Raw genomic sequence first — 23,891 nt, forward strand, 5'->3', positions numbered from 1 at the left:
CTTGCGGTGCTGGTGTTACCCAAAGAGTTACACAATAAAGGAGATAAACCGTTTCCCAATCGAATGTTACCTTCTGCAACTTCTTAGTCTGTTTTGTCTCACTGCTTTCCATCAGTTCGTGAGGTTTCAGGTTTTGGGGGCTGGTCTGTTAGTGGGGGGGAGCATTGGGTGTCTGTCCTTTCAAAGCACGCCGTCTGCAGAAGGAGTCACCGTGACATCACTCATATGGCAAGGAGGAGGGGCCAGGCCCCATGCTGTGATCAGCTGAGCACCATCACATCTACCAATCAGCAGGGTCCCTGACCTGCTCACACCGCTGCCAGGGGGGGGAAATGTCCGCATTCACAGAAAATGCGCGAGTGCCTGTAGGCAGCGTGGAAGCTGCAGCCCGCCTGCAGTGATGCACGGTTTCCGTTCTGGTGTCTTATCCTGCTCACCCGTACATGAGGTCTGGCTTCCTGTTCCTGAGAGCTGCAGTGGAGTGTGCCTCGGAGCCCAGTGGGTCTGCTGCTTAAACGCAAATCAGTCCGCAAGTGATAGTTGCCATCAGTAACTTATTTTATTCAATTCGATTCGAAAGTCGCTGTGACGATTTTAAGTTTGCCGCGTCCTGGTCTGTCTCTACCACGTGTCCTGCATGGAGTGTAAGCAATCAGCTGGGAAATAATACAGGAGTTCCGGAAAGTCCTATCGCCGAACGCATCCCCGAGCAGGGATATTTGGACCTGGGCAGGTGTGGACCTTTTGGCGGGCTTTTGGAGCACGGCTCAGGTGGGACTGCGTCGTCTTTCAGGGTGAGTGTGAAAGCGAGGTGGCGCTTTCAGAGACTTGTCTGCACCCAGCTGAGGCCTGTGAGCTAAGGAGACGTTTGCTTATTGTGGTTTTAAAAGGTTATCTGGAAAATGATCGGAAGCAAGCACAAAACTGGTGAACACCAAGGTGTCACAACGCTGAAGAATAAACCAAATGAAAACAAGATGTTTAATTTTGCGTAAGGGAAATTTATTTTGACCGAAGTGGCCATTTTCACTTCTGCAGATGTTCCTTCACATGTAATCGAAAGGCGGTGAGACAGAATGCAGTGAGGGAGATGGTACAGTAGGGGGCGACAACACGCAACCCGAGTATCCGGCGGGGAGCTTTAGGTCTGAAGTTTGTTTAAAAACTCAGTTTGCTTGAGGGGTTTTAGAGGCGACCTCGTATCACGTCCTTTACTTGAGGCAGGTGGATTCTCCCTGTGTGTGTCCTTTTTAATCGAGAAACCTCTGGGTGCGACCTGCAGGAAGGCGGGGTTGGACATCCGACCTGGCCCTTTCGTAACGTGAAAGGCCACGCCTACATCCAGCACATCTTCAGGTGGAAGCCGAATTGTGAGCCAAACAAGCTGCCCGAATTATGGCGCCTGAAAACACGCGTGCGTAAAAGCCAAGCACGTGTACTGAACACGGAACAGCATCTGCGAGCAGAAAACCATCCCCACAAGGGTGTACTTCTGCTCCCCGTGCTCAAATGGAGTTAATAATAATAATGTATTTACTATACTGTACTTTTTATCACCATTTTAAAGTGTACTCTTTACACTTAATAAAAAGGAAAAAAATCGTCTAAAGCAATATGCCATGTCAACCATTTTGTGTAAGTACACAGCAGGATTCGAATTACGGGGGGGCACAGGGGAGCTCGGCTAACTAACCACTAACCCCAGCCCTAACTTTAACCATAAGCCAAAATTCTTCTTGAACGAACGGCATGATTGACAGATTCGTGAGGCGATATACAGTAGGCCGCGTGGATAACCAACCCCGTCTAAGTGCAGGTTGCAGCAAGACCTCCGCAGTTTTAACCTGAAATGCATGTCGAGTGTAAACCTGGGACCATTTAGTACCGGCACCTTTCTAATCCCCACATCAAGAGCCGATTTGGAGCATAGTGCTTATGACAAGGGAAATCCTCCACAGAGCACATGCAAGGCCCCCCAAGGTGTGTGTGTGTGTGTGAGCAGGAACGCGGGACTGGGCCCGATGGGGGGGCTTCCTTCATATTGTAGCAGCTCCTGCTTCTGTTACAGGTGGAGCCGGAAAGCAGCATCCTGAGAAGGGCAAGTGGAGGGTGGGGGCATGCGGGGGAGTGGGGTGGTTTGGGGGGGGGGGGGACAGGAAGGGGTCAGCATGTCTGAAGCTGCATTCATGAGCACGTCTGAGAGCACAGGAACAGGTACATGGAGCTTTTCCTGTTGGACCTTTGAGTTGATGGAACAACTGCAGGGAGACTCAGTCGTGTGATGGGTTAGACTGCGGCTCTGGGGAGGGACAGCACCTGGCTTTGCCTTATAAGGCTCTGTGGCTATTTATAGTGCAGGAGGGGATTGGCTGCCCGGCAGTGGGCGGGGCCGAGGAGACTGGCTGTTAACTTTGATCGAGATACATGTCAGACGAAATGTTCAATTTCCAATGATTTCCACAGACCGCGGGGAGGGGAAGAGGGGGCCCATTTTGGGGAACAGCAGGGGTACACACAAACAGCAGGAGATAGAGGAGGCTGGAAAACACAATGAATAAGGAGAGAGTAATGAAGGGAGGAGAGACAAGAACAAGGGGCTACAGGCCGAATGTTTAACTCTCACTCCTGCAGGAGGTGGGGCTAAAAGCTCTCCAGGGGCAGTCCTGTGTCTGGAAAGTATTATCCAGATCCCGGTGGCTCAGCGTCCTGCCAGCTCTGCTCTGAGGGGGGGAGGGAAACCATGAGCTGGGCCTCCAGGCTCACGCTTCTTCTCGGTGTTCGTCGGCTATGGAATCTTACGCCGTGCTTCGGGTGTGAAGGTGGCCCATCGTTGCCGCATTAGCTGGCTGGTCCAATAGAGGGCGCCAGGTTGTCCTCGCTAAGGCTCTTTCCAGCTCGCTATCTGCACCTCAATGTCCACCAGCCTCTACCCCTTATGCAGGCAGTACCCCGATGCCTCCCTGCCCCCCAGCGTGAGGCGAACATACATGCACTGTTTGATGCAGTTGCCAGGGTGACCGCATCCGGCTAAAACCAACTCTGGGGCTGCGTTTATATTGACTCTCTGTCTCAGCTTGCTTTAGGACTTTACTTCTGTTTCTTGCTGTACTTCACGGTACCTGCCATCTCCCCGTTAGACCGGCTTGTGACTCCCCGAGCGTCGCTGCTCACACATTGTCTTGTTTTCACCATTTTCAGTGAGGCTGCTTGTTTTGAGTTCTGGGTCATGAGTGAATCTTTCCAGAACTTGCTCACGCCCACATTCCTGGTGCTCCTTCCTCCAGCAAGACCTCCCAAACTTAGTCATTTTTCTTCCTTTCTTTTTTTTTCTCCCCCCTATGTGACACGTGGAGGTGGGGGCTGGGGTGGCTACGGCCCTGGGAGTCAGAGTGTATGTTTTGCTTGTGACTGAGAGGGTGGTTCGGGGAGGCGCTGCAGAGGCGTGATACAGGGAGCGGCCCCCCCAGTTCGGGGTCGCGGAGCGCGGGCGCGTCTGTGCGAGAGAATCATCTGAACAGAGAGGAGACCAGGGAGCAACAGGAAGACGCGGTCTGCGGAGCAGAGGCAGGGATGGCGATCGGACCGTTTGGAACCGTAAAAACACAGCCTGCTCAGAGCGGGACACGCAGACCCGGGACAAACAGGATACACGGCTGGGGCAGGCAGGATGACAGCAGGATGAGGTACCGGGCTGTGGTAAGGGCGTGTGTGTGCGTGCGTGTGTGTGTATTCTGAGCGGGGGGGGCCTCTGTGTAGGTTTTTGTTGGATGAAGGGCTTGATTATAAACACAGGCTTTTAGAACATTCCTCCTGGTGTCCAGGTGCTGGAAGTGTATCCTGTGTGGGGCGGGACAGAGTGAAAAGGCTGTGTGCATGTGTGTGTTACAGCGTCAACTGACGAATCACCTGGCTGTAAACACTTCAGGCGTTCCCCATGTGGCCTCGGTCAGAATTGGAATGCACTGTCCCAGGTCATGTGACTGGCCCCTGTTAGGATTTCAATGCACTGTCCTGGGTCATGTGACTGTCCTCCATCAGGATTGAAACATACTGTCCCAGGTCATGTGACTGGCTTGTCTCAGGACTGGAATACACTGTCCCAGGTCATGTGATTGGCCTCTGTCAGGATTGGAATACACTGTCCCAGGTCATGTGACTCTGTCAGGATTGGAATAGACTGTCCTTGGTCATGTGACTGGCTTCTTTCAGGATCACGTCTAGTCCTTCGCGCTGCGCTGTGCAGTGTCATTCCGCCTTGTCATACCATACTGTTAGTATGTGTTTGTGCAGCACTGAGTAGCTTGTCTAGCTAAGAGTATGCAGAGAGCAGTGACTCCTTATAAGGGAACGTCTGCAATCCAGAACATGGGTGTGGCTGGGACTGCGTTCTACTGCCAGCTCCCATGCGATCGTGTGAGAGGCAACACTGGGTCAGGACCCCCAAGTGGGCTTCCCCCCGCTTGCCTCATTGGCCTGGATCCACTGTTGTGCTGCTGTTGTTGGAGGATCTAGGACATTCCAGCCCCATGGAAGTGATGCTGAGATAACAGCCTTAATGAGTTTACCAAGCCGTTAATGAGGCCCCCGGGAATGGTGCTGTTCTGAGGCACCTGACATCTACCAGCTTTCAGGGACTGGGCTAGTACTGCCCCCTGCAGGCTGAGAGGAAAAGCAGCTGTGGGTAGGGAACAGGAGGAGGAGCAGACCAGGAACTGGAAGCTGGATCCCCATGTTATGGTTTCTAACCTGGTCTTCAAGGATTTAGTTACTAAAACGATCGTATGTGTCCATCTTCCTGTCAAGCTATAAACTGGTCATGGCTGTTGACCTACCTAAATCTTTTTCTCAACCAAAGCCTTGTTCAGTTGATTTCTGCTGTTTTGAACTGTACTCCTGATATGCACGCTCATGGAGAACAGCCTATTGAGCAACCGTTGTTTACATATTTCTTGCTGCTTGGTGACCCTTGTTTACTCGTTGTTACCCACCCCTCCGGCAGGCAGCTGGCGAGGGGATCCGCGTCATCATGGAGACTGCCTTAACAGCCCGGGACCGGGTTGGGGTTCAGGACTTTGTCCTGCTGGAAAACTACACCAGTGAGGCGGCCTTCATCGAGAATCTGCGCAAGAGGTTTAAGGAGAACCTCATTTATGTAAGGCACACTCAAATAGAACCACATCTACACAATGCAAAGGAAGAGAACCTCATGTACACTAGCAATTAAACGTTTTTGCACACCCAAAGAGAATCTCATCTACATAACACACACAGAGGGAACCTCATTTATGTAAGGCATACCCAAAGAGAACCTCATTTGTATAACACACACACAAAGAGAACCTAATTTATGTAAAACACACTGAAAGAGAACCACATTTATACAAGGCACACTCAAAGAGAACCTCATCTACATAACACCCAAAGAGAATCTCATCTATAACACAAACAAAGAGAACCTCATTTATATAAGGCACACTCAAAGAGAACCTCATCTACATAACACACACAAAGAGAACCTCATTTATGTAAAACACGCTCAAAGAGAACCACATTTATATAAGGCACACTCAAAGAGAACCTCATCTACATAACACACACAAAGACAACCTCATTTATGTAAGGCACACCCAAAGAGAACCTCATCTACATAACACACACAAAGACAACCTCATTTATGTAAGGCACACCCAAAGAGAACCTCATCTACATAACACACAGAGAACCTCACCTGACATATACGCACAAACACAGAGAGCTTTATCTGCGTACAAGCAAGAGCAGCCACACAGCCAGCCCCACACATCTCACTGGCAGATTCTGCTTTGCACAGAGATGTGTGTGACCCTAACCGCACTAGCTGTCTCCTCACAGACGTACATCGGTTCCATCCTTGTGTCCGTGAACCCCTACAAGGAGCTGGAGATCTACAGCAAACCACACATGGACCGTTACCACGGCGTCAGCTTCTACGAGGTGTCACCCCACATGTGAGTTCGTCAGCGTCATGTGCACCCTCTTCAAGTGATGTTTGCTTTCCATTTAGGTCTTCTTATGTTCTGACGCTCCAGCGCAGGACTACTGGGATTCTGCCACGGTGGTGCCTCAGATTTTCCCTGACTCACCACTTCCTGCTGCTGTGAGACTAGATGTTTCACCTGCTCCTAATGGAGGCCTGATTTATGCAAGGGCCAGGAAAGGACTGAGGCCAAAGGAAAGTACAGCACTAAACCCAACCCTGGACTTTGCTCAGTGAGACATTCCAATCCTCTCCTGTCAGGTGGAATATTCTGCATCTGTGATGTCATTTCTCCAATCACCAGCTTCCCTTGAATCCAAACGGACACTTTGAAACAATACACCCCTTATAGTGTAGGGCACATTTTCTCCAGTAGTTGTAGTTAGAGGTTTGTGATGACCTCCTGTCCTTTATTGTGCTTCTAAATACCTCTACACTGCTTCACAGTTTCCATCTGCCCCCTTGACATGTGCCTGATTTAGGATAAACGCTCTACTTCCTGTGGGTCACTCCTCTATGAGGAAACCAAAGCCAAACAAACATGCCCAGTGCTGACATTGTGGTGCTTCCAGGTCAACAGCCCAGTCTGAGCTTCTCAATAATTACAATCACAGCTGTTTGAACATTCACAGTCATTACACGTTTTCATTGTTTTTGGAGCAGTACAGCACTAAACCCTTGTTCCCACTCCAGTGGGACAGCACTAAACCGTTGTTCCCACTCCAGTGGGACAGCACTAAACCGTTGTTCCCACTCCAGTAGGACAGCACTAATCCCTTGTTCCCACTCCAGTGGGACAGCAACAAACCCTTGCCCTTACTCTTACTAGGACAGTACTAAACCCTTGTTCTCACATTCAGTCGGACAGTACTAAACCCTTGTTCTCACATTCAGTCGGACAGTACTAAACCCTTGTTCTCACATTCAGTCAACCCTCTCATTAGACAGATCTAAGCCCTTGTCCCTATTTTTGCAGCTATGCCATCTCTGACAATGTGTATCGCTCGATGCGGACAGAGGGGCGGGACCAGTGCATCCTAATCTCGGGGGAGAGCGGTGCTGGAAAGACTGAAGCTTCCAAGAAGATACTGCAGTACTACGCCATGACCTGCCCTGCCAGTGAGCAGGTGCAGAAAGTCAAGGACCGTTTGCTGCAGTCCAACCCTGTGCTGGAGGTAACCATGAGGCTCACTGACCATGAGAATCACTGATATCATGTCATAGTCACAGTGCTGGAGGTGACCGTGAGGCTCCGTTATCACTGGTATCACCTCACAGTCACAGTGCCGGAGGTGACCGTGAGGCTCCGTTATCACTGGTATCACCTCACAGTCACAGTGCCGGAGGTGACCGTGAGGCTCCGTTATCACTGGTATCACCTCACAGTCACAGTGCCGGAGGTGACCGTGAGGCTCTGTTATGACTGGTATCACCTCACAGTCACAGTGCCGGAGGTGACCGTGAGGCTCCGTTATCACTGGTATCACCTCACAGTCACAGTGCCGGAGGTGACCGTGAGGCTCCGTTATCACTGGTATCACCTCACAGTCACAGTGCCGGAGGTGACCGTGAGGCTCCGTTATGACTGGTATCACCTCACAGTCACAGTGCCAGAGGTGACCGTGAGGCTCCGTTATCACTGGTATCACCTCACAGTCCCAGTGCCGGAGGTGACCGTGAGGCTCCGTTATCACTGATATCACCTCACAGTCACGGTGCTGGAGGTGACCGTGAGGCGTGTTTGACTATTTCCCTCCTCATCTTCCTTCAGGCTTTTGGGAATGCCAAGACCCTGCGCAACGATAACTCCAGCCGCTTTGGAAAGTACATGGACATTCAGTTTGATTTCAAGGGGGTGCCGGTTGGGGGTCACATCCTGAGCTTCCTGCTGGAGAACTCTCGTGTCGTGCACCAGAACCACGGCGAGAGAAACTTCCACATCTTCTACCAGATGATCGAAGGCGGAGAGGAGGAGCTGCTACAACAACGAGGACTGGAGAGGAACCCCCAGCGGTACTACTACCTGGTGAAGGTGACTGCGCACCTGCCCACTATCTGTATGTGTGGACCTACTGATTCACTTACCACAGGAGGATGTACTATGGGGCAATAGCACCAGAGAAGAGTCCTCTAAGAAGATTTCATTGGCCATTTGAATATAACACCAGCCATCTTTCTGTTTCCCAGGGAAAATGCCCAAAGGTCAGCTCCATCAACGACCGCAACGACTGGAAGGTAGTGAGGAAGGCCCTGTCTGTTATTGGCGTCAGTGATGAGGAGGTGGAGGTGAGATCAGCTTCTTTTTCCATATAGTTGTTCCCCACTTTCTTCCAAACAGAAGATAACTCTCATGTTGGGATGGAACTTCATGGACCTTCAAGATAAGACCTTCATGAGGAGGCTGGTGGCTCGGTGTTTGCAGATTCCTCTGGCTAATTGCTTCACTGCAGCCCGCTTAATGAGCTCAGGGGACTTGCTGTAAGGCTGCTAATGAACCCTCACATATTTGGCACTTTCCTGCTGCTAGTGGACAGGCGTTAGTTTGCTACCTTAAGTGACTGCTGCAGCACTGCCCCCTAGAGGCAGGCAGTTAGTCTGCAAATTGTCAGACAAATGGCGCTTTTCCACTGGCATTCAGTAACTGGGCCATACTCAAGCCGTACCGGAAAGAGAGACTAGTTACAGCACAGTTACAGCTGGGTTCTGTTTTCCACTGCAGAAGTGTCGGCTGGATAAAGACGTTGCTGGAATTGTAGAGCAACAGTGACATGAAACAGAGACACTTATTTACTGTTTACACAGCGTCCATCATGATTTACTATGTGCTGATTTCGTCATTTTCTTGCACTTCTGTGGGAATTAGCATTTGCCGGCGTAAATTTGCATTACAAATCCATTCTGTTTTGCTGTTCAGCAGTACTTTTCTAAGTAGGAGGTGGGAAATTTTTAAGGTTTTGGGAATGCATCTCGATGTGCGAGACTATTAATAAAGAATAATATGTAGAATGTACACTTTTCTTTCAGATTATCCATACGCAGATCACTGTTATCTCCCTGTATATTGGTGAAACAGATGGTGGTGACAAAAATCACACTGCTAGTAAGCAGTGCCATGCCAGCGTGATAACACCTGAGTATAGCTGGGGTACTTTACAATGGGAAACTCCCAGTTTGCAGTACGTGTCGGTTCTCGGTGCAAAAGCACCTTTTGTTTTATGCCTTTGTTTTTGTCTCTCTCTCTCTCTCTCTCTCTCTCTCTCTCTCTCTCTCTCTCTCTCTCACTCTGCAGGAGCTGCTAAACATTATTGCCAGTGTCCTCCACCTGGGGAATGTTCAGTTTGGGATGGAGGACAATGGAGGCGTCTACATCACCACAGAGACGCAGATGATGTCACAGGTACGGGACGTCAGGGCTGCTGCTCGCCAGGCAGCGCCCCCCCTGCTGTCCACACTGACGCTCCTGCGTATGGTGTTGTTACTCCTTGCAGCTGTTGGGTGTGGAAGGGACCCGCTTGAATGAAGCCCTCACCTACAGGAAGATCATCACCCAGGGGGAGGAGGTATGTCTCTCCCACTCCCCCTTTCTGTATTGATTCATTGTTCTACATTGTTTTTCATTTCTTTTGTTTAGACAGTATAACTGTGAGCACTGGAGAAAAGTGGTGTTTGTGGAGGAGAGACGCGCTCACGGGTCTGCTCGCGATGGATCCCGTCTTTCCGCTGTTCCTTAAGATGGCTGCTCTCTTCCTGTGTGCATTTGCTCTATAGCTCATGAGCCCCCTGAACCTGGAGCAGGCGGCCTCAGCCCGGGACGCCCTGTCCAAGGCGGTCTACGGACGCGCCTTTGCCTGGCTGATCGACAACATCAACACGTCTCTGGCCTTCAGGGTATGCAGAGCGACTGTGTCCTCGTCCTGTTTGCTCTCTGATGACCTGTCCGCTTCACCTCTTCATTATCGCCTCTATCACAGCTCCGTTGCATTTGCATGGATGTGGGTTGTTTTACTTCTTTGTAGCGGTAGAGCCCCTCTTGCTCGTGGCTCTGCTGTGCTCCGGTTCTCTGATGCTGTTGTCCCGCAGGACCCGGCCTATCCCACCGGCAGGTGTGCTGCCGCTATCGGATTGCTAGACATCTACGGCTTCGAGGTCTTCCAGCACAACAGGTGATAAACTGCCCCCTGACTGACCCCCCCACCTCCCCACCCCATCACGCCATTTCCCTCTTTGGATCTGTCTGTTATAGTCCAGATATTATTCATGACATAAAATGATCACTTGCATATGTGACCTGTGGTGATTTTTTTACTTTTCATTTCATCACTGCCTTGTACAGTGCGCCATCTAGTGGTTGGAGTTTAGCTGTTTTCAACACAATGATAAGCATTTGTGTTCATTTTTGAGTTATCCATCCATCCATCCATCCATCCATCCATCCATCCATCCATCAGTCTTCCAAATGTTTGTTCAGTACTGGGTCGCAGATTTTTTGGACACTTTTGAAGATAAGAAAATTAAAAAAAAAAATCTTTGAAAAAAAATCAGTCGGCCCCATCTTCCCAGCACTGTTCTCAGCAGGGGTGTGTTGTCTGAGATTTGCCGCGCATGCATGCGACTCACACTGAGCTCCCCCCTGCAGCTTTGAGCAGTTCTGCATCAACTACTGCAACGAGAAGCTGCAGCAGCTGGTCATCGAGCTGACTCTGAAGCAGGAACAGGAGGACTACACGGCCGAGGGTGTCGCGGTGAGAGGGCACGCCTGCAATCGACGCCGCGTTCGTAAGACGCTATAGCAGCTCTGACTGGGGCTGCCGTCCGCGGTGACATTAACGGTCTTCTTGCTTGGCTCCCAGATGCAGTCATTGGTGGACATTGTAAGACGCTTGAACCCCCTGCAGTCTTACCAGCTACATTTTGTATGCATTTCCCACCAGTGAATGTCAAAGCTAACACTGCTGGCAGGGTGCATTATGGGTAGAACTTCAGTCTGGCTCAGGGACCATAGGCTGAGACACAGACACCCTGAGTGAGGAATGTCTCACTGAGCCGGGTGGCACTGCCCACCCCCTCTCTCCCAGAGGTGTGACAGGGTGGACTTTCCGCTTTTGATGCGTGATGCAGATTCAGCAAGTGGCTGACCCCCCCCCCCCCCCCCCCGGCCCCCCTGTAACTGTAACGGAAAGGCCGCTATGTCCCTGGGGGCTGCTGTGTCCCGGGGTGCCGGCCTCTCAAAGGGTGCTTTATGCAGCGAGGCACGCTGACTGGTGGCCCCACGCTCCCGCCGTCGGCGTGGCAACGGAAAGCCGCGCCTTTCGGAATAGCAGGCAGGGCAGCGGAGAGAGCAGCGTTTGTCCGGCAGCCCTGGGCTGCAGTGGGCGTGGCATTTCCCAAATAGCTGAGATTTTTGGGAGCTGAAAAGTGCCAAGGGGAATTACCCTCGAGTGACCCACCCCCACCCCCCCCCCCCTTGTTTGTGACTCGCAGTGGGAGCCTGTGCAGTACTTCAACAACAAGAGCATCTGCGACCTGCTGGAGGAGAAGTTCAAAGGCATCATTTCAGTCCTGGTGGGTGGAGGAGGCCGTGGGGGGTGGGCGCTCTCCTGTCATTCTTCTGCCATTACACCCTGCACTCCATACATACTGTTCCCCAATTCCCACCCCAGGATGAGGAGTGTCTGAGGCCTGGGGATGCCAGTGACATCACCTTCCTGGAAAAGCTGGAGGTCACCGTGGGGGATCACCCCCACTTTGTCACGTGAGCCCACCCAACCCTAACCCTAAACTCCCCCCATCCCCCATCATTCCAGTTCCCATCCTCACTCGACACTCACAGGCCTGGAATTTCGACCCTGATTCATGGCAGGGCATGATCACACTGAAATGACCGTATTCATGCATAACATTTTTAAACAATTTTAAAAGTTTTAATGCATGGCCATTTGTGTATGTTTTCTTTTCCTTGCATGGATGACGTGACATAACTCACCAAGTTGTATTTTCCTGCATCAGACACAAGCTGGCCGATGGAAAGACCCGGAAAGCAATCGGCAGAGAGGAGTTCAGGCTGCTTCACTATGCCGGAGAGGTCAACTACAATGTCAACGGTGAGGGCAGAGCGTTAGCGCAGGGCATTAGCGCAGGGCTTTAGCACGGGGCGTTAACACAGGGCCTTAGCGCAGGGCGTTAGCTCAGGGCATTAGCACAGGGCCTTAGCGCGGGGCATTAGCGCGGGGCATTAGCGCAGGGCCTTAGCGCAGGGCGTTAGCGCAGGGCCTTAGTGCAGAGCGTTAGCGCAGGGCATTAGCGCAGGGCCTTAGCTCAGGGCCTTAGCGCAGGGCTTTAGCGCGGGGCGTTAACACAGGGCCTTAGCGCAGGGCGTTAGCTCGGGGCATTAGCACAGGGCCTTAGCGCAGGGCATTAGCGCGGGGCGTTAGCTCAGGGCGTTAGCTCAGGGCATTAGCGCAGGGCCTTAGCGCAGGGCGTTAGTGCAGGGCATTAGTGCAGGGCCTTAGCGCTGGGCATTAGTGTGCAGCATTAGCACAGGGCCTTAGCGCAGGGCATTAGCGCGGGGCCTTAGCGCAGGGCAGCACTGTCAGGAAGTAATAGGAGTTTGATGAATGACTGACTGGCTCTTTAATTTAGCCTCTTTCTGTTGTTGTTTGCAGGGTTTCTGGACAAGAACAATGACCTCCTCTACCGGAACCTCAAAGAGGTAGCTTTACCTGCTGTAGTCAGATGGCACCATGCTTCATTCTAGCTCTCCACTGACGGCACCATGTCCCCCCCCAAACCCCCGTCGCCACCTTCAGATGATGTGTCGGTCGGAGAACAGGATCCTCACACAGTGCTTCGAGCGGGATGAGCTGACCGACCAGAAGCGCCCCGAGACGGTAGGTCGGGTTTAACACTTACGCACGGGCACAAATGCACAATAAGGACATAAGTTCTGTAAGCAGCTCACAAGAGATACAATCGTAGAAAATGTAGCTACAGAGTCTTAAGCATGTGAACACAGTAGCTTCATGAACATTTGAACATCGTTACTCATACCAGGCACAGACACGCTCACTGTTTATGGCCGTAAACATGCAGACCCCATAGGTATGCAGAGATCCTCCCACACATGCCAAGTGCTGTAAGCTCCTTTCATTTCGCCCCCTACCCACACATCTTGGAATGCCCATTCCAAGCCCCTCCCACCGCACCTACTGGCCGAGCAGCTCATTGGCTGATCTGAAACATTTCGCCTTATTGGTGGAAAAACTTGCATGCTTTCGTTAGTTGGGTTCATCACGTCGGTCATTCCTCTTCTCCACTGACACTTGGGACTCTTCTCTCTCTCGCCCCCTGATCCTCTTCTCCAACGCTTCCCTTTACTCTGGATTTTCCTCACTTTCTGCCTCTCCCCATTCCGTTATCTGGGAATCCAGACGGCCACTCAGTTCAAGAACAGCCTGGCCAAGCTGATGGAGATCCTGATGTCTAAGGAGCCGTCGTACGTGCGCTGCATCAAGCCCAATGATGCCAAGCAGACAGGTAGTGTGTGTGTGTGTGTGTGTGTGTGTGAGCAGGTATACCTATCCTTACACAATGGACACAATGTCCCCATAACGTGATAAATATCAGTTTTTTTTCCTTTATGGGGACCGGATTCCTGGTCCCCATAAGGAAAAACTCTATTTTATAAAAATCAGTGACAGTTATGAAAAAACTAAAAATGCAAAAAAAACTCTTGTATTTTGCTTGGTTACTTATGGTTATGGTTAGGGCAGGGTGGGGGTTAAGGTTGTTATAGTTAGCGTTAGCATTTTTCCCATAGAAGTGAATGAGCGGGCCCCATAAGGATAGGTATACCCTACATGTGCATGTGTGTGTGTGCATGTGTGTGTGTTCGTGTCCCATCTCAGCACCATCCTTCATGCTGCTCTGCATCATTTGCTGCCGTTTCTCTATGTTCATGGTGGTCATACTGCGTTTGCACATTTTATGCAGCTCTCACTCTCTCCTCCTTGCTGTTCATCCATTCTGTGTGCCATCAGCACTGGGAATCGGTGTGTGGATTTGGTTGCTGCGCCTGTGATCGGAAGGTTGCTGGTTTGAATCCCTGGGTCGGGATGCTTTGGGGACTGGTTGATAATGCTCTCTTTTCAATTATTTGTCATTTTGAATAAAAGTATCGGCTAAATGCGAAACGCGACCAGGTTACGACGCAGTCAGAACCAGCAGGTAGGAGATGAGCCCATGTCTGCTGGCCCAGCCTTTGGGAGGGGTTCTGCTATAGTGCTTCACCTAACCCACTCTGGCTGGGACGCTGTGCTCTGGTATAGATAAAAGTGACTGCTCATATGCAGCAGGTGGCGCAGTGGTTAGCAGTGGTTAGCGGTGGTTAGGTGTGTTGGTGCCTGCCCAGGGTTGGTTCCCGCCTGTGCCCCTTGTTTCCAGGATAGGCTCCGTGACACCAGTAGGGATTAAGTGGCTACGGTGATGGATTGTAAGTGTGTTTGGCTTGTTTTTTGACATGCCCCGCCTTCATGCCCTTTTAAGGCGTGACTGCCCCTCCTCCATGCCCTTCTAGGGAGTGACCGTCCCACCTTCATGCCTCTCCATCCCCCTCAGGTCGCTTCGACGAGGTGTTAATCCGCCACCAGGTGAAGTACCTGGGCCTGATGCAGAGCCTGAGGATACGGCGCGCTGGCTTCGCTTACCGCCGTCGCTATGAGGTCTTCCTGCAGAGGTCAGGATGCTGGATGCTGTTTGTTGAGCGATGGGTGTTGAGTGCTGCTTGTTCGGGGTTGAGTGTTGGGTGCTGGATGTTGAGTGTTGTTTATTGAGTGCTGGGTGTCAGGTGCTATTGAGTGTTGGGTTCTGTGTTTTGAGTGTTGGGTTTTCATTATGGCGTGTTATGTGGGCTGTGCTGATTATGGTAATGGTATTCTGAAGCATGACTGTATCACCTACAGGAGTCCTGCAATGAGGTCGCCGCCCCCCTGTCACACACACTAAGGCCTGAGCTTCTGTCCCCTGTCACCATGCAGATACAAATCGCTGTGTCCTGAGACTTGGCCTAACTGGCAAGGGCAGCTGGCAGAGGGCGTCTCCACCCTGGTTAGACACCTAGGGTACCAGCCTGAGGAGTACAAACTGGGCAGGTAGCGTGTGTGTGTGTGTGGGGGGGGGGGGAGCATACGGGGAGGGGTGTAGGGAGGAGGGTAATGGAGGGAGCGATGGGCAGGAGGAGAGCAGGCAAAGGGACAGATGTGGAAAGAAATAGGGCCCTATAATAGCTGTTCATGTTGTTTTATTTACCAAATGCTTTTGGACAAAGCAAAATCCAGCCAGACTGTTAAAGCATCTCAAGCATGCTGCTGTTATGGAGCCAAATAGGCATAAGAGCATCTGGGCTGAGCTTCCAATGAACAATCAGTGGCACTTAAAGCAACAGCCACACAGAACAGCAAACAAGATGGCAAAAACAGAAGAGCAATTCAAATCACGATGGCCCAGGGCACCACAAGCATGGGGTTCCTATGACGCAAGTATAGACCATAACCAAGGGGGGTGCAGATGAAGAGGGGCTCAGTTGAGTGGTTGGTTGGGTGAGCTAGTTGAGGTGTTCCTGGAAAAGGTGGGTCTTGATAAGCCTCCCATGTCCCCGATTACCTTAGCCTGTGTGACGTTAGCACTCATTAGCCTCTTACTTTAACTGGTGTGGCATTACAGTCCACATTTTTGCTCCCTGGGAGCTGGGAAGGAGCAAAAATATGTACTGTCTGGGATCCCTGAGGACTGGGTTAGGAAACACGGCATTACCCTCTTTTATCCCCTCCAGTGGTGCAGTGAATTCTTTAGACATGTCCCTTCCTCTGAACTGTGAAATCCTGTCTCCACAGGTCAAAGATATTCATTCGTTTACCAAAGACTCTGTTTGCCACTGAAGACGCCCTGGAAATAAGAAAGCAAAGCATAGGTGAGAGATGTGAGGAGGAAAAAGATGGTGTGAACGATATAGGTCAGTCTGTGGTGATTATGATGTTTGAAAGGCTAGAAGATAGAGGAGTGGAAGCATGGACTCCTAGGTGAGGTGATACCTGGGTTTAGTGACCTCAGAGATAAGGAGCAAACCAGTTTGATGCCACTGCTGCTCCTCTGATGCTCCTCCATCTTCCTGATGTTCCACCTCAGCCACAGTCCTACAGACCAGCTGGAGGGGCTACAGCAAGAGGTCCAAGTACCAGAAGCTGAGGAACGCAGGTGAGACCCGCACCACTCTCTCCCTGTATCTCTGTCCCACTCTTGAGCGTCCTACTGACCCAAAACTTCACTACTAAGGTTCCAGTGAAAAACACCACAGAGCTGATCATTAATTTCAGTGTGTTGTTGTGCCCTGTGGATGGAGCAGATTGTGTAGCTGTCAGCCATTCACACATCCATAGCATGAATGACTCGTGTATGAACATACAGTCATGTATCACTTAATGACAGCAATACCTCCTGAGAAATGCATCCTTATGTGATTGTGTTGTTGCGTGAACATTATAGAGTGTACATACACAAACCGAGATGGTATAGCCCACTATACACCTAGGCTACAGTAAACTTTTATTTCACAAGTAGAAACAGTACATTGCAAAATACGAGTAAAAAGTGTAGTAAATGCATAAACCTGTAACTTAGCTGTTTACTATCATTATAAAGTATCATGTACGTTACATAGTTGTATGTGCTATTCATTTGTACGCCTGCCCAGCATAAGCAGAAACAGGAATCTTTCAGCTCCTTTATAATCTAATGACACCATGTGGTCCATCGCTGACCGAAGCGTCTTTATGTGACACGTGGCTGTATGTATAAATATGCTGTGTGTTCAGTGGCTGATTGCTGCAGTCCATGTATTCAGAGGTTACAGTGTGAAACTGTTTGTCTTGATTAATATCTGGCGAATGTCTTCACTGGGATAATAATGCTTAACAGATGGATCTTGGAGCTACATTGATATATTATTAGAAAGTAAACTGTGTTTCTCGGTTCTGGTGGTTTGGGGCTAGACACTAAAAATGACAATAAAAGAGGAGGGGATTCTCTCTCCACCAGTGATCACCATCCAGTCTTGGTGGAGGGGAGTTGTGGACCGGCGGAAGGCCCGGGTTCGAAAGCAGGCTGCTGACACCATCCGCAGGTACAATCCACCCCTCGACAGCGTGCACTCGTCCAGGAAGGAGGTACGCTGCGGGCTATACCTGCATCTCTCCTTCTGTGCTGTGGTCTTTAGGGTGGAGGAGGCACGGTCTGGGCTATACCTGCATCTCTCCTTCTGTGCTGCAGTCTTTAGGGTGGAGGAGGCACGCTCTGGGCTATACCTGCATCTCTCCTTCTGTGCTGCGGTCTTTAGGGTGGAGGAGACATGCTCCGGACTATACCTGCATCTCTCCTTCTGTGCTGCGGTCTTTAGGGTGGAGGAGGCACGCTCTGGGCTATACCTGCATCTCTCCTTCTGTGCTGAGATGTTTAGGGTAGAGGAGGCATGCTCCAGGCTATACCTGCATCTCTCCTTCTGTGCTGCGGTCTTTAGGGTGGAGGAGGCACGGTCTGGGCTATACCTGCATCTCTCCTTCTGTGCTGAGATGTTTAGGGTGGAGGAGGCACGGTCTGGGCTATACCTGCATCTCTCCTTCTGTGCTGAGATGTTTAGGGTAGAGGAGGCACGGTCTGGGCTATACCTGCATCTCTCCTTCTGTGCTGAGATGTTTAGGGTAGAGGAGACACGCTCTGGGCTATACCTGCATCTCTCCTTCTGTGCTGAGATGTTTAGTGTAGAGGAGGCATGCTCCGGGCTATACCTGCATCTCTCCTTCTGTGCTGAGATGTTTAGGGTAGAGGAGACACGCTCTGGGCTATACCTGCATCTCTCCTTCTGTGCTGAGATGTTTAGGGTAGAGGAGGCATGCTCTGGGCTATACCTGCATCTCTCCTTCTGTGCTGAGATGTTTAGGGTAGAGGAGGCACGCTCTGGGCTATACCTGCATTTCTCCTTCTGTGCTGAGGTCTATAGGGTGGAGGAGGCACGCTCCGGGCTATACCTGCATCTCTTCTGGAAGCATTGAGTAGTAGTAACATTGCATTCGAAACTGAGGCTTTGAAATGTGTATTGAGTACAAAGGGGCGTGTCCACTGAAGTCTCGCTTTGAGGCCTGGAACATTCTCAGAAAATCACATGATTGATGACAAACGGAGCCTTGCTTCCCAGAAGGAAATGCTGTTGATTTGATATTGATTTACCTTAATGCCTTTAATAATAGCACATACATTCTGTTTTTGCATATTTCTCCAAGACACTAGATGTCTATGTGAAGCAATGGTCCAAACCCTTTGAAGGATCGCAGCTGTTTCTGTACGGAGTGTTTCAGATATTCCCCTCTCTCAGAAGACCCATTTTGCTATCACTATATCCACCAGTAGGTGTCACTAGTGCACACCAAGTTACATGAGGCTGCAAGTAATGAACTTCTTCATGGAAAGCCTCAGTGCTTCATAAAGCCTCCTTTCACCTTCACTGATCAGATCCTTAAATATACAGGGGAAGAGATGATCAACAAGGAACAGGTGTAAGCACTTGACTAATCAAAGAGACTGATTGGCGGTTGCAGTCAGGTAATTACTGAGAGCAGAAAGCAGAGATACACCCATAACATGAGGACAGAGGCAGTGAGCTGGGACACCACTAGGGGGCAGAGCAGCCAGGAGAATCGCTGACAGTTTCCTCTCATTTAGGTTTATCAAGGGCTTCATCTTACGCGAACAGCCACAGTGCCCCGAGAACGAGTACTTCCTGGCCATCGTCCGCCACACGTTCCTCACCAACCTGAGGAAGAACCTGCCCAGGACTGTCCTGGACAAGAGCTGGCCCAGACCCCCACTGACTCTCACAGAGGTGCCCCCGCCCCCAGAAACATGCACACACATGCACATTGGGTGGCTGGCCGCGGGCGGGGCTGACAGAGCTGTGTTTGGCTGGCTGTTTGGCAGGCATCCGAACATCTGCGCAACCTCTGCATGCAGAACATGGTGTGGCGCTACTGCCGGAGGATCCAGCCTGAATGGAGGAACCAGGTGCAGTGCTGTGCAGCCACATGCGCAGATCAGCCACATGTTCAGATCAGCCACATGTGCCGATCAGCCATCTGCGCAGTCAGTCAGGGGAGCTGGGCATCAATGTGTGGGATGCGGAAGACATCATTGCTTTTTAATGACTGTCTATGAATTCAGTTTTTTGGTTCTCCATTCTTCTGTTCCTCCATCTCTCCTCTCTTCCGTCAGATGGAGCAAAAGGTGGTGGCTAGTGAGATCTTCAAGGATAAGGACAGCTATGCACGGAGTGTTCCTAGGCTCTTTGTGAGCACCAGACTAAGTGAGAACTAAATATACCTCTGTCACACATGCACACACACACACACACACACAAATAAACGCAATCACACGTTCTTAATGAACCAGTTGCTCATTGGCTCCACCTCCTTCGTGCTCCTGCTGTCTTATTGGCCACAGTTGCTCATTTGCCCCACCTCTTTTCCATTGCTGCCTCCTAAATGGCCATTTGTGGTGTTGTGCCCTCCCTCAGACCGTGAAGATATCAACCCCAAGGTGTTGCAGGTACTGGGTGATGACACAGTGCTGGTGAGTCCTGTAGTTGTCCTTGCTGTGTATGTAGGTGATGTGAAGATGTTCACACAACATTTTGTTGGTTTGTTTTTCTGTTTTTTTGCTATGGGGGTGGGACTCGCTGTAGTGGATTAGCCGCTCTGCAGTGTCAGTGTGTCCATGCATTTTGTGAGCCTGTCGGCGTGTGTCATCCCCTCCTGTCCCCCTTGGCCTGCAGTACGGCGTGGCTGTGACCAAGTATGACCGGAGAGGCTACCGCCCACGCCAGCGCCAGCTGTTGCTTGGCTCCGCCTTTGCCATCATTGTGGAGGAGGCTAAGCTGAAGCAGCGCATCGACTACGAGACGCTCATTGGTGAGGGGCGGGGCCACACGGGTCAGGTCACAGCCAGACAGCGGAGATCAGCAGTGAGGGGCGGGGCCACACGGCTCAGGTCACAGTCGGATAGCAGAGCTCAGCAGTGAGGGGCGGGGCCACACGGCTCAGGTCACAGCCATGTATCAGTGGTCAGCTTTGAGGGGTGGGGCCACACGGGTCAGATCACAATCATGTATCAGTGGTCAGCTTTGAGGGGTGGGGCCACACGGGTCAGATCACAATCATGTATCAGTGGTCAGCTTTGAGGGGCGGGGCCACACAGGTCAGGTCACAGCCATGTATCAGTGGTCAGCTTTGAGGGGCGGGGCCACACAGGTCAGGTCACAGCCATGTATCAGTGGTCAGCTTTGAGGGGCGGGGCCACACAGGTCAGGTCACAGCCATGTATCAGTGGTCAGCTTTGAGGGGTGGGGCCACACGGGTGAGATCACAATCATGTATCAGTGGTCAGCTTTGAGGGGCGGGGCCACACAGGTCAGGTCACAGCCATGTATCAGTGGTCAGCTTTGAGGGGCGGGGCCACACGGGTCAGGTCACAGCCATGTATCAGTGGTCAGCTTTGAGGGGCGGGGCCACACGGGTCAGGTCACAGCCATGTATCAGTGGTCAGCTTTGAGGGGCGGGGCCACACGGGTCAGATCACAATCATGTATCAGTGGTCAACTTCGAGGGGCGGGGCCACACGGGTCAGGTCACAGCCATGTATCAATGGTCAGCTTTGAGGGGTGGGGTCACAATGGTGTGGCTGACGGGTTTATCTCCATAGGCATCTCTGTCAGCTCCCTAAGCGATGGCATTTTTGTTCTGCATTTGCCCTATGAGGAGAAGAAGCAGAAGGTAAGAGTCGGCCTCAGACCTGATCATGTGACACATTCTGATCATGTGACCACGTAGTTATGTGTCTTCACTCCAGACCTGCTGTGTGTGGTAAGTGTTGATATGCAAGTGTGTAGAAGTGCTGCACTGTGGATACGAAGGCATGTAGACATGCAGGCCTGTAGACGTGTACAGATGCAGATGTGTACAGATGAAGACACGTAGACGTGCATACGTGTAGATGTGCAGACTTGTAGATGTGCAGGCATGTATGGGCATGTTGATATGTAGAGATACAGGCATGTAGATACGAAGGCATGTAGACATGAATGTGTACAGCCATGTAGGTGTGAAGGCGTAGGCATGTAGACATGTAGATGTGCAGGCATGTAGATGTGCAGGCATGTAGATGTTCAGACATTCTTTGCATTCCAGGGTGATGTGGTCCTGCAGACTGAACATGTTATTGAGGCAGTGACCAAGCTGGCCATCAGCGCTGACAAGGTCCACAGTGTCAATGTCAGCCAGGACAGGTAAGGGAGTGCCAGACTGTCTGTGACCTCCTGGGACTGCATGTCTGCCCCCTAAATCTGCTTGTGTGTCTGGTGTGCTGTGATTGGCTGATGTTCGTATTCCTAACCCTGCTTTTGCATCACAAAGTGCCATGATTGGTTCAGGTGCTAAACATAACCCTACTTGTGTGTATTGGTGTACTGTGATTTGTTCAAGTTCTAACCTTCAGCCTGCTTGTGTGTGTTGGTGTACAGTGATTTGTTCAGGTTCTAACCCTAACCCTGCTTGTGTGTGTTGGTGCGCTGTGATTGGCTGATGTACTGTTTCCCTCCAGAGATGGTTACAGGTCATTAACTGGATTTGTTACTTTTCCAGTTTTCATTCCATCAATTTTCCAGACATGTTACTTTTTCCACATTAAGTCATTTTGTAGTAAAATGCGGGCTCCTCCCCTGCCCTCCTCCCCTGCCCCCCTTCCCCCCCACCCCCAAGTATAAAGTTTGCAGTGGGCCGAGGAAAGGAAGCCGTCATTGATTTCAAACCTGGATCCAAGCTGGTGGTGGCCAAAGCCAAGAATGGACACCTGTCAGTGGTGAGTCCCAGTACTGACCTGGCTAAATGGAAACAGGAAATGACATGTAGGCTCATTCAGCAATGCCTGATAATCAAGTGGGTTTAGAAAATAATTCACTTTTTTTTTATTTGATCACATTTCAGATGGCCCCACCTCTTAAATCCCGATGACAAGGTCCAGCAACTCATCACAGGAGCGAAGCAGCAGCCAAAAGCCGTTTAGATGATTCTGATATAGCCAGAAAGTGATGAGCCTATCAAAGTCTGCTTCTTCCTGTTTTAGCCAATCCCGACAAAGCTCCTCCCATACCAGTGACTTCAGCATTTCAGAAATAAACATCCACAGTGTTTCTGTCTAATAGGGGGTGATTTAAATACCTGTTTTATGAAATCTTCTTCTGGAAGATACCTAGGTGCATTTGGACTAGTTCTGTGATGAGCTTTGCTCCTAGGGGAACATGATGGAGAAATACAGTAGATGGATCACCTCTGGGTTTGGGCTGAGAGGGAAATCTTTGCAGTTCCCTGTAGTCTAGTATTCTATTACTTGGTGAATACATCACATGATGGATTTTTGTAAACAGAGGTGGTCGTCCCCTTGTGAGAGTGATGATGTACAGCGTGTACAAGCACCGATCCTTCTAATGCAGGTCTGGGTGCCATGTGTCAGACTTCAGCTCAGAGTGTAAATATGGACTCACACGTGTGACTTGCATTTGCACCTGCTTGTTGTGCGACTGTCCTTCTTCAGAGAAAAACATGTTTCAAGTCAAGCAGTAATTAAGAGAAAACGTCTTAATGGAACATTCAAATTGAGCCAGAGAAACCGGCAGTTACACTCATCAGTCCAGCATTGCTACTGCACTTCCTGTTGTCTGCATGGGTGAGATTGTTCTTCCAGGAGTTTGTGTTACACTTTGCCTATAAGATGAATGAGTTAGTATCTCAGTTATCTGGTATCTGCACAGAAATATACCTGTTTGCTAATCATCAATCAGCGAACCTTTCTGAAAGTGATTTAAGAAAGTGTACTGTAATGTCAGATAGTGTTAAATGATTGTACGTTTGCTGGTTTAGAGAGAAGACTTGGATACAGAAAGAGAGGGAGAGAGATAATTGCAAGAGTAAAAACAGTGGAAGAGAGAAAGACAGAATGTTCCACTTGTCATGTTAGATTTAGCAAAGCCGAACACACACACGGCAGAAACTGCCCCTGTGTCAGTAACCCAGTAACCCAGTAACCCGACCTTATCACTTACACAACTGTGTCAATGACGCTTTTTAAGACTTACGTTTCTTTAGAAGTGTAATCCACTTTATGTCTAACCCACCAATCAGAGATATGCATGCATGCACCAATCAGAAAGCTGCACTTGTGCTTGCCTTCAGGTACACATACATCACATATGCAATCTAATGTACCACAGCCACTCCTATGCGTTAAACATGACCGTTTATCCTTCTTCACTCTGATGTACCAAATTCAATACAGGAGAGACGTCATACTAATCTGTAGAAAATAATCTGAATAATCCATCAAATCAAGAGCTTTAGGATGAATTATCTAAATAAAATGGTAACAGTGAAAGATTTTGCCTGACTTTCTCCAGCCTTGTCTGAAACATCTTGTTATTATAGGTTAAGAAACTCATATCTTCAATTTGACTGTTTTGTAAAGTCACCGCTGGTGCGTGATACAGATCTTTGATTACTGAGGTCCCACAATTATCCCACACTCAGACCACATCTACCCCAAACCCCAATTATCTCACATTGAGACCACATCTACCCCAAACCCCAATTATCACACACTCAGACCACATCTACCCCAAACCCCAATTATCCCACACTCAGACCACATCTACCCCAAACCCCAATTATCCCACACTCAGACCACATCTACCCCAAACCCCAATTATCCCACACTCAGATCACATCTACCC

General features: G+C 50.3%; 1 protein-coding gene across 4 annotated transcripts; it reads left to right on the plus strand.

Annotated features, from left to right (window-relative positions):
- Positions 1-535: 535 nt before the first annotated feature.
- Positions 536-23,539, plus strand: LOC125719991 (unconventional myosin-Ic-like). Of its 4 annotated transcripts, none has more exons than XM_048994921.1 (31): positions 536-794; positions 5,000-5,152; positions 5,872-5,987; positions 6,993-7,191; positions 7,788-8,048; positions 8,204-8,302; positions 9,306-9,413; positions 9,505-9,576; positions 9,785-9,904; positions 10,097-10,179; positions 10,653-10,758; positions 11,498-11,578; positions 11,677-11,768; positions 12,023-12,117; positions 12,679-12,725; positions 12,823-12,903; positions 13,444-13,549; positions 14,630-14,747; positions 15,049-15,162; positions 15,904-15,980; positions 16,196-16,264; positions 17,105-17,189; positions 18,782-18,941; positions 19,037-19,120; positions 19,328-19,418; positions 19,629-19,684; positions 19,887-20,022; positions 20,813-20,883; positions 21,298-21,395; positions 21,868-21,967; positions 22,093-23,539. In XM_048994921.1, the coding sequence occupies exons 2-31, from the start codon at positions 5,027-5,029 to the stop codon at positions 22,117-22,119; spliced, it is 3,078 nt and encodes a 1,025-aa protein (XP_048850878.1). In that variant the 5' UTR covers positions 536-794; positions 5,000-5,026; the 3' UTR covers positions 22,120-23,539. The 4 variants fall into 4 exon arrangements, with proteins under 4 accessions (XP_048850878.1, XP_048850877.1, XP_048850876.1 ...); XM_048994919.1 differs by lacking the exon at positions 536-794 and adding an exon at positions 3,352-3,683; XM_048994918.1 differs by lacking the exon at positions 536-794 and adding an exon at positions 3,353-3,696.
- Positions 23,540-23,891: the final 352 nt, after the last annotated feature.

The sequence above is a fragment of the Brienomyrus brachyistius genome, chromosome 24 (genome assembly GCF_023856365.1).
Source record: "Brienomyrus brachyistius isolate T26 chromosome 24, BBRACH_0.4, whole genome shotgun sequence".
Classification (NCBI taxonomy): Eukaryota; Metazoa; Chordata; class Actinopteri; order Osteoglossiformes; family Mormyridae; genus Brienomyrus; species Brienomyrus brachyistius.

Excerpts from the sequence above, each read along its gene's own strand:
- LOC125719991 (XM_048994918.1), top strand. The coding sequence starts at position 3,571 with ATGGCGATCGGACCGTTTGGAACCGTAAAAACACAGCCTGCTCAGAGC. Across the intron at positions 8,049-8,203 it reads GGTACTACTACCTGGTGAAG|GGAAAATGCCCAAAGGTCAG; the intron begins GTGACTGCGCAC and ends TCTGTTTCCCAG. Across the intron at positions 10,759-11,497 it reads ACACGGCCGAGGGTGTCGCG|TGGGAGCCTGTGCAGTACTT; the intron begins GTGAGAGGGCAC and ends TGTGACTCGCAG.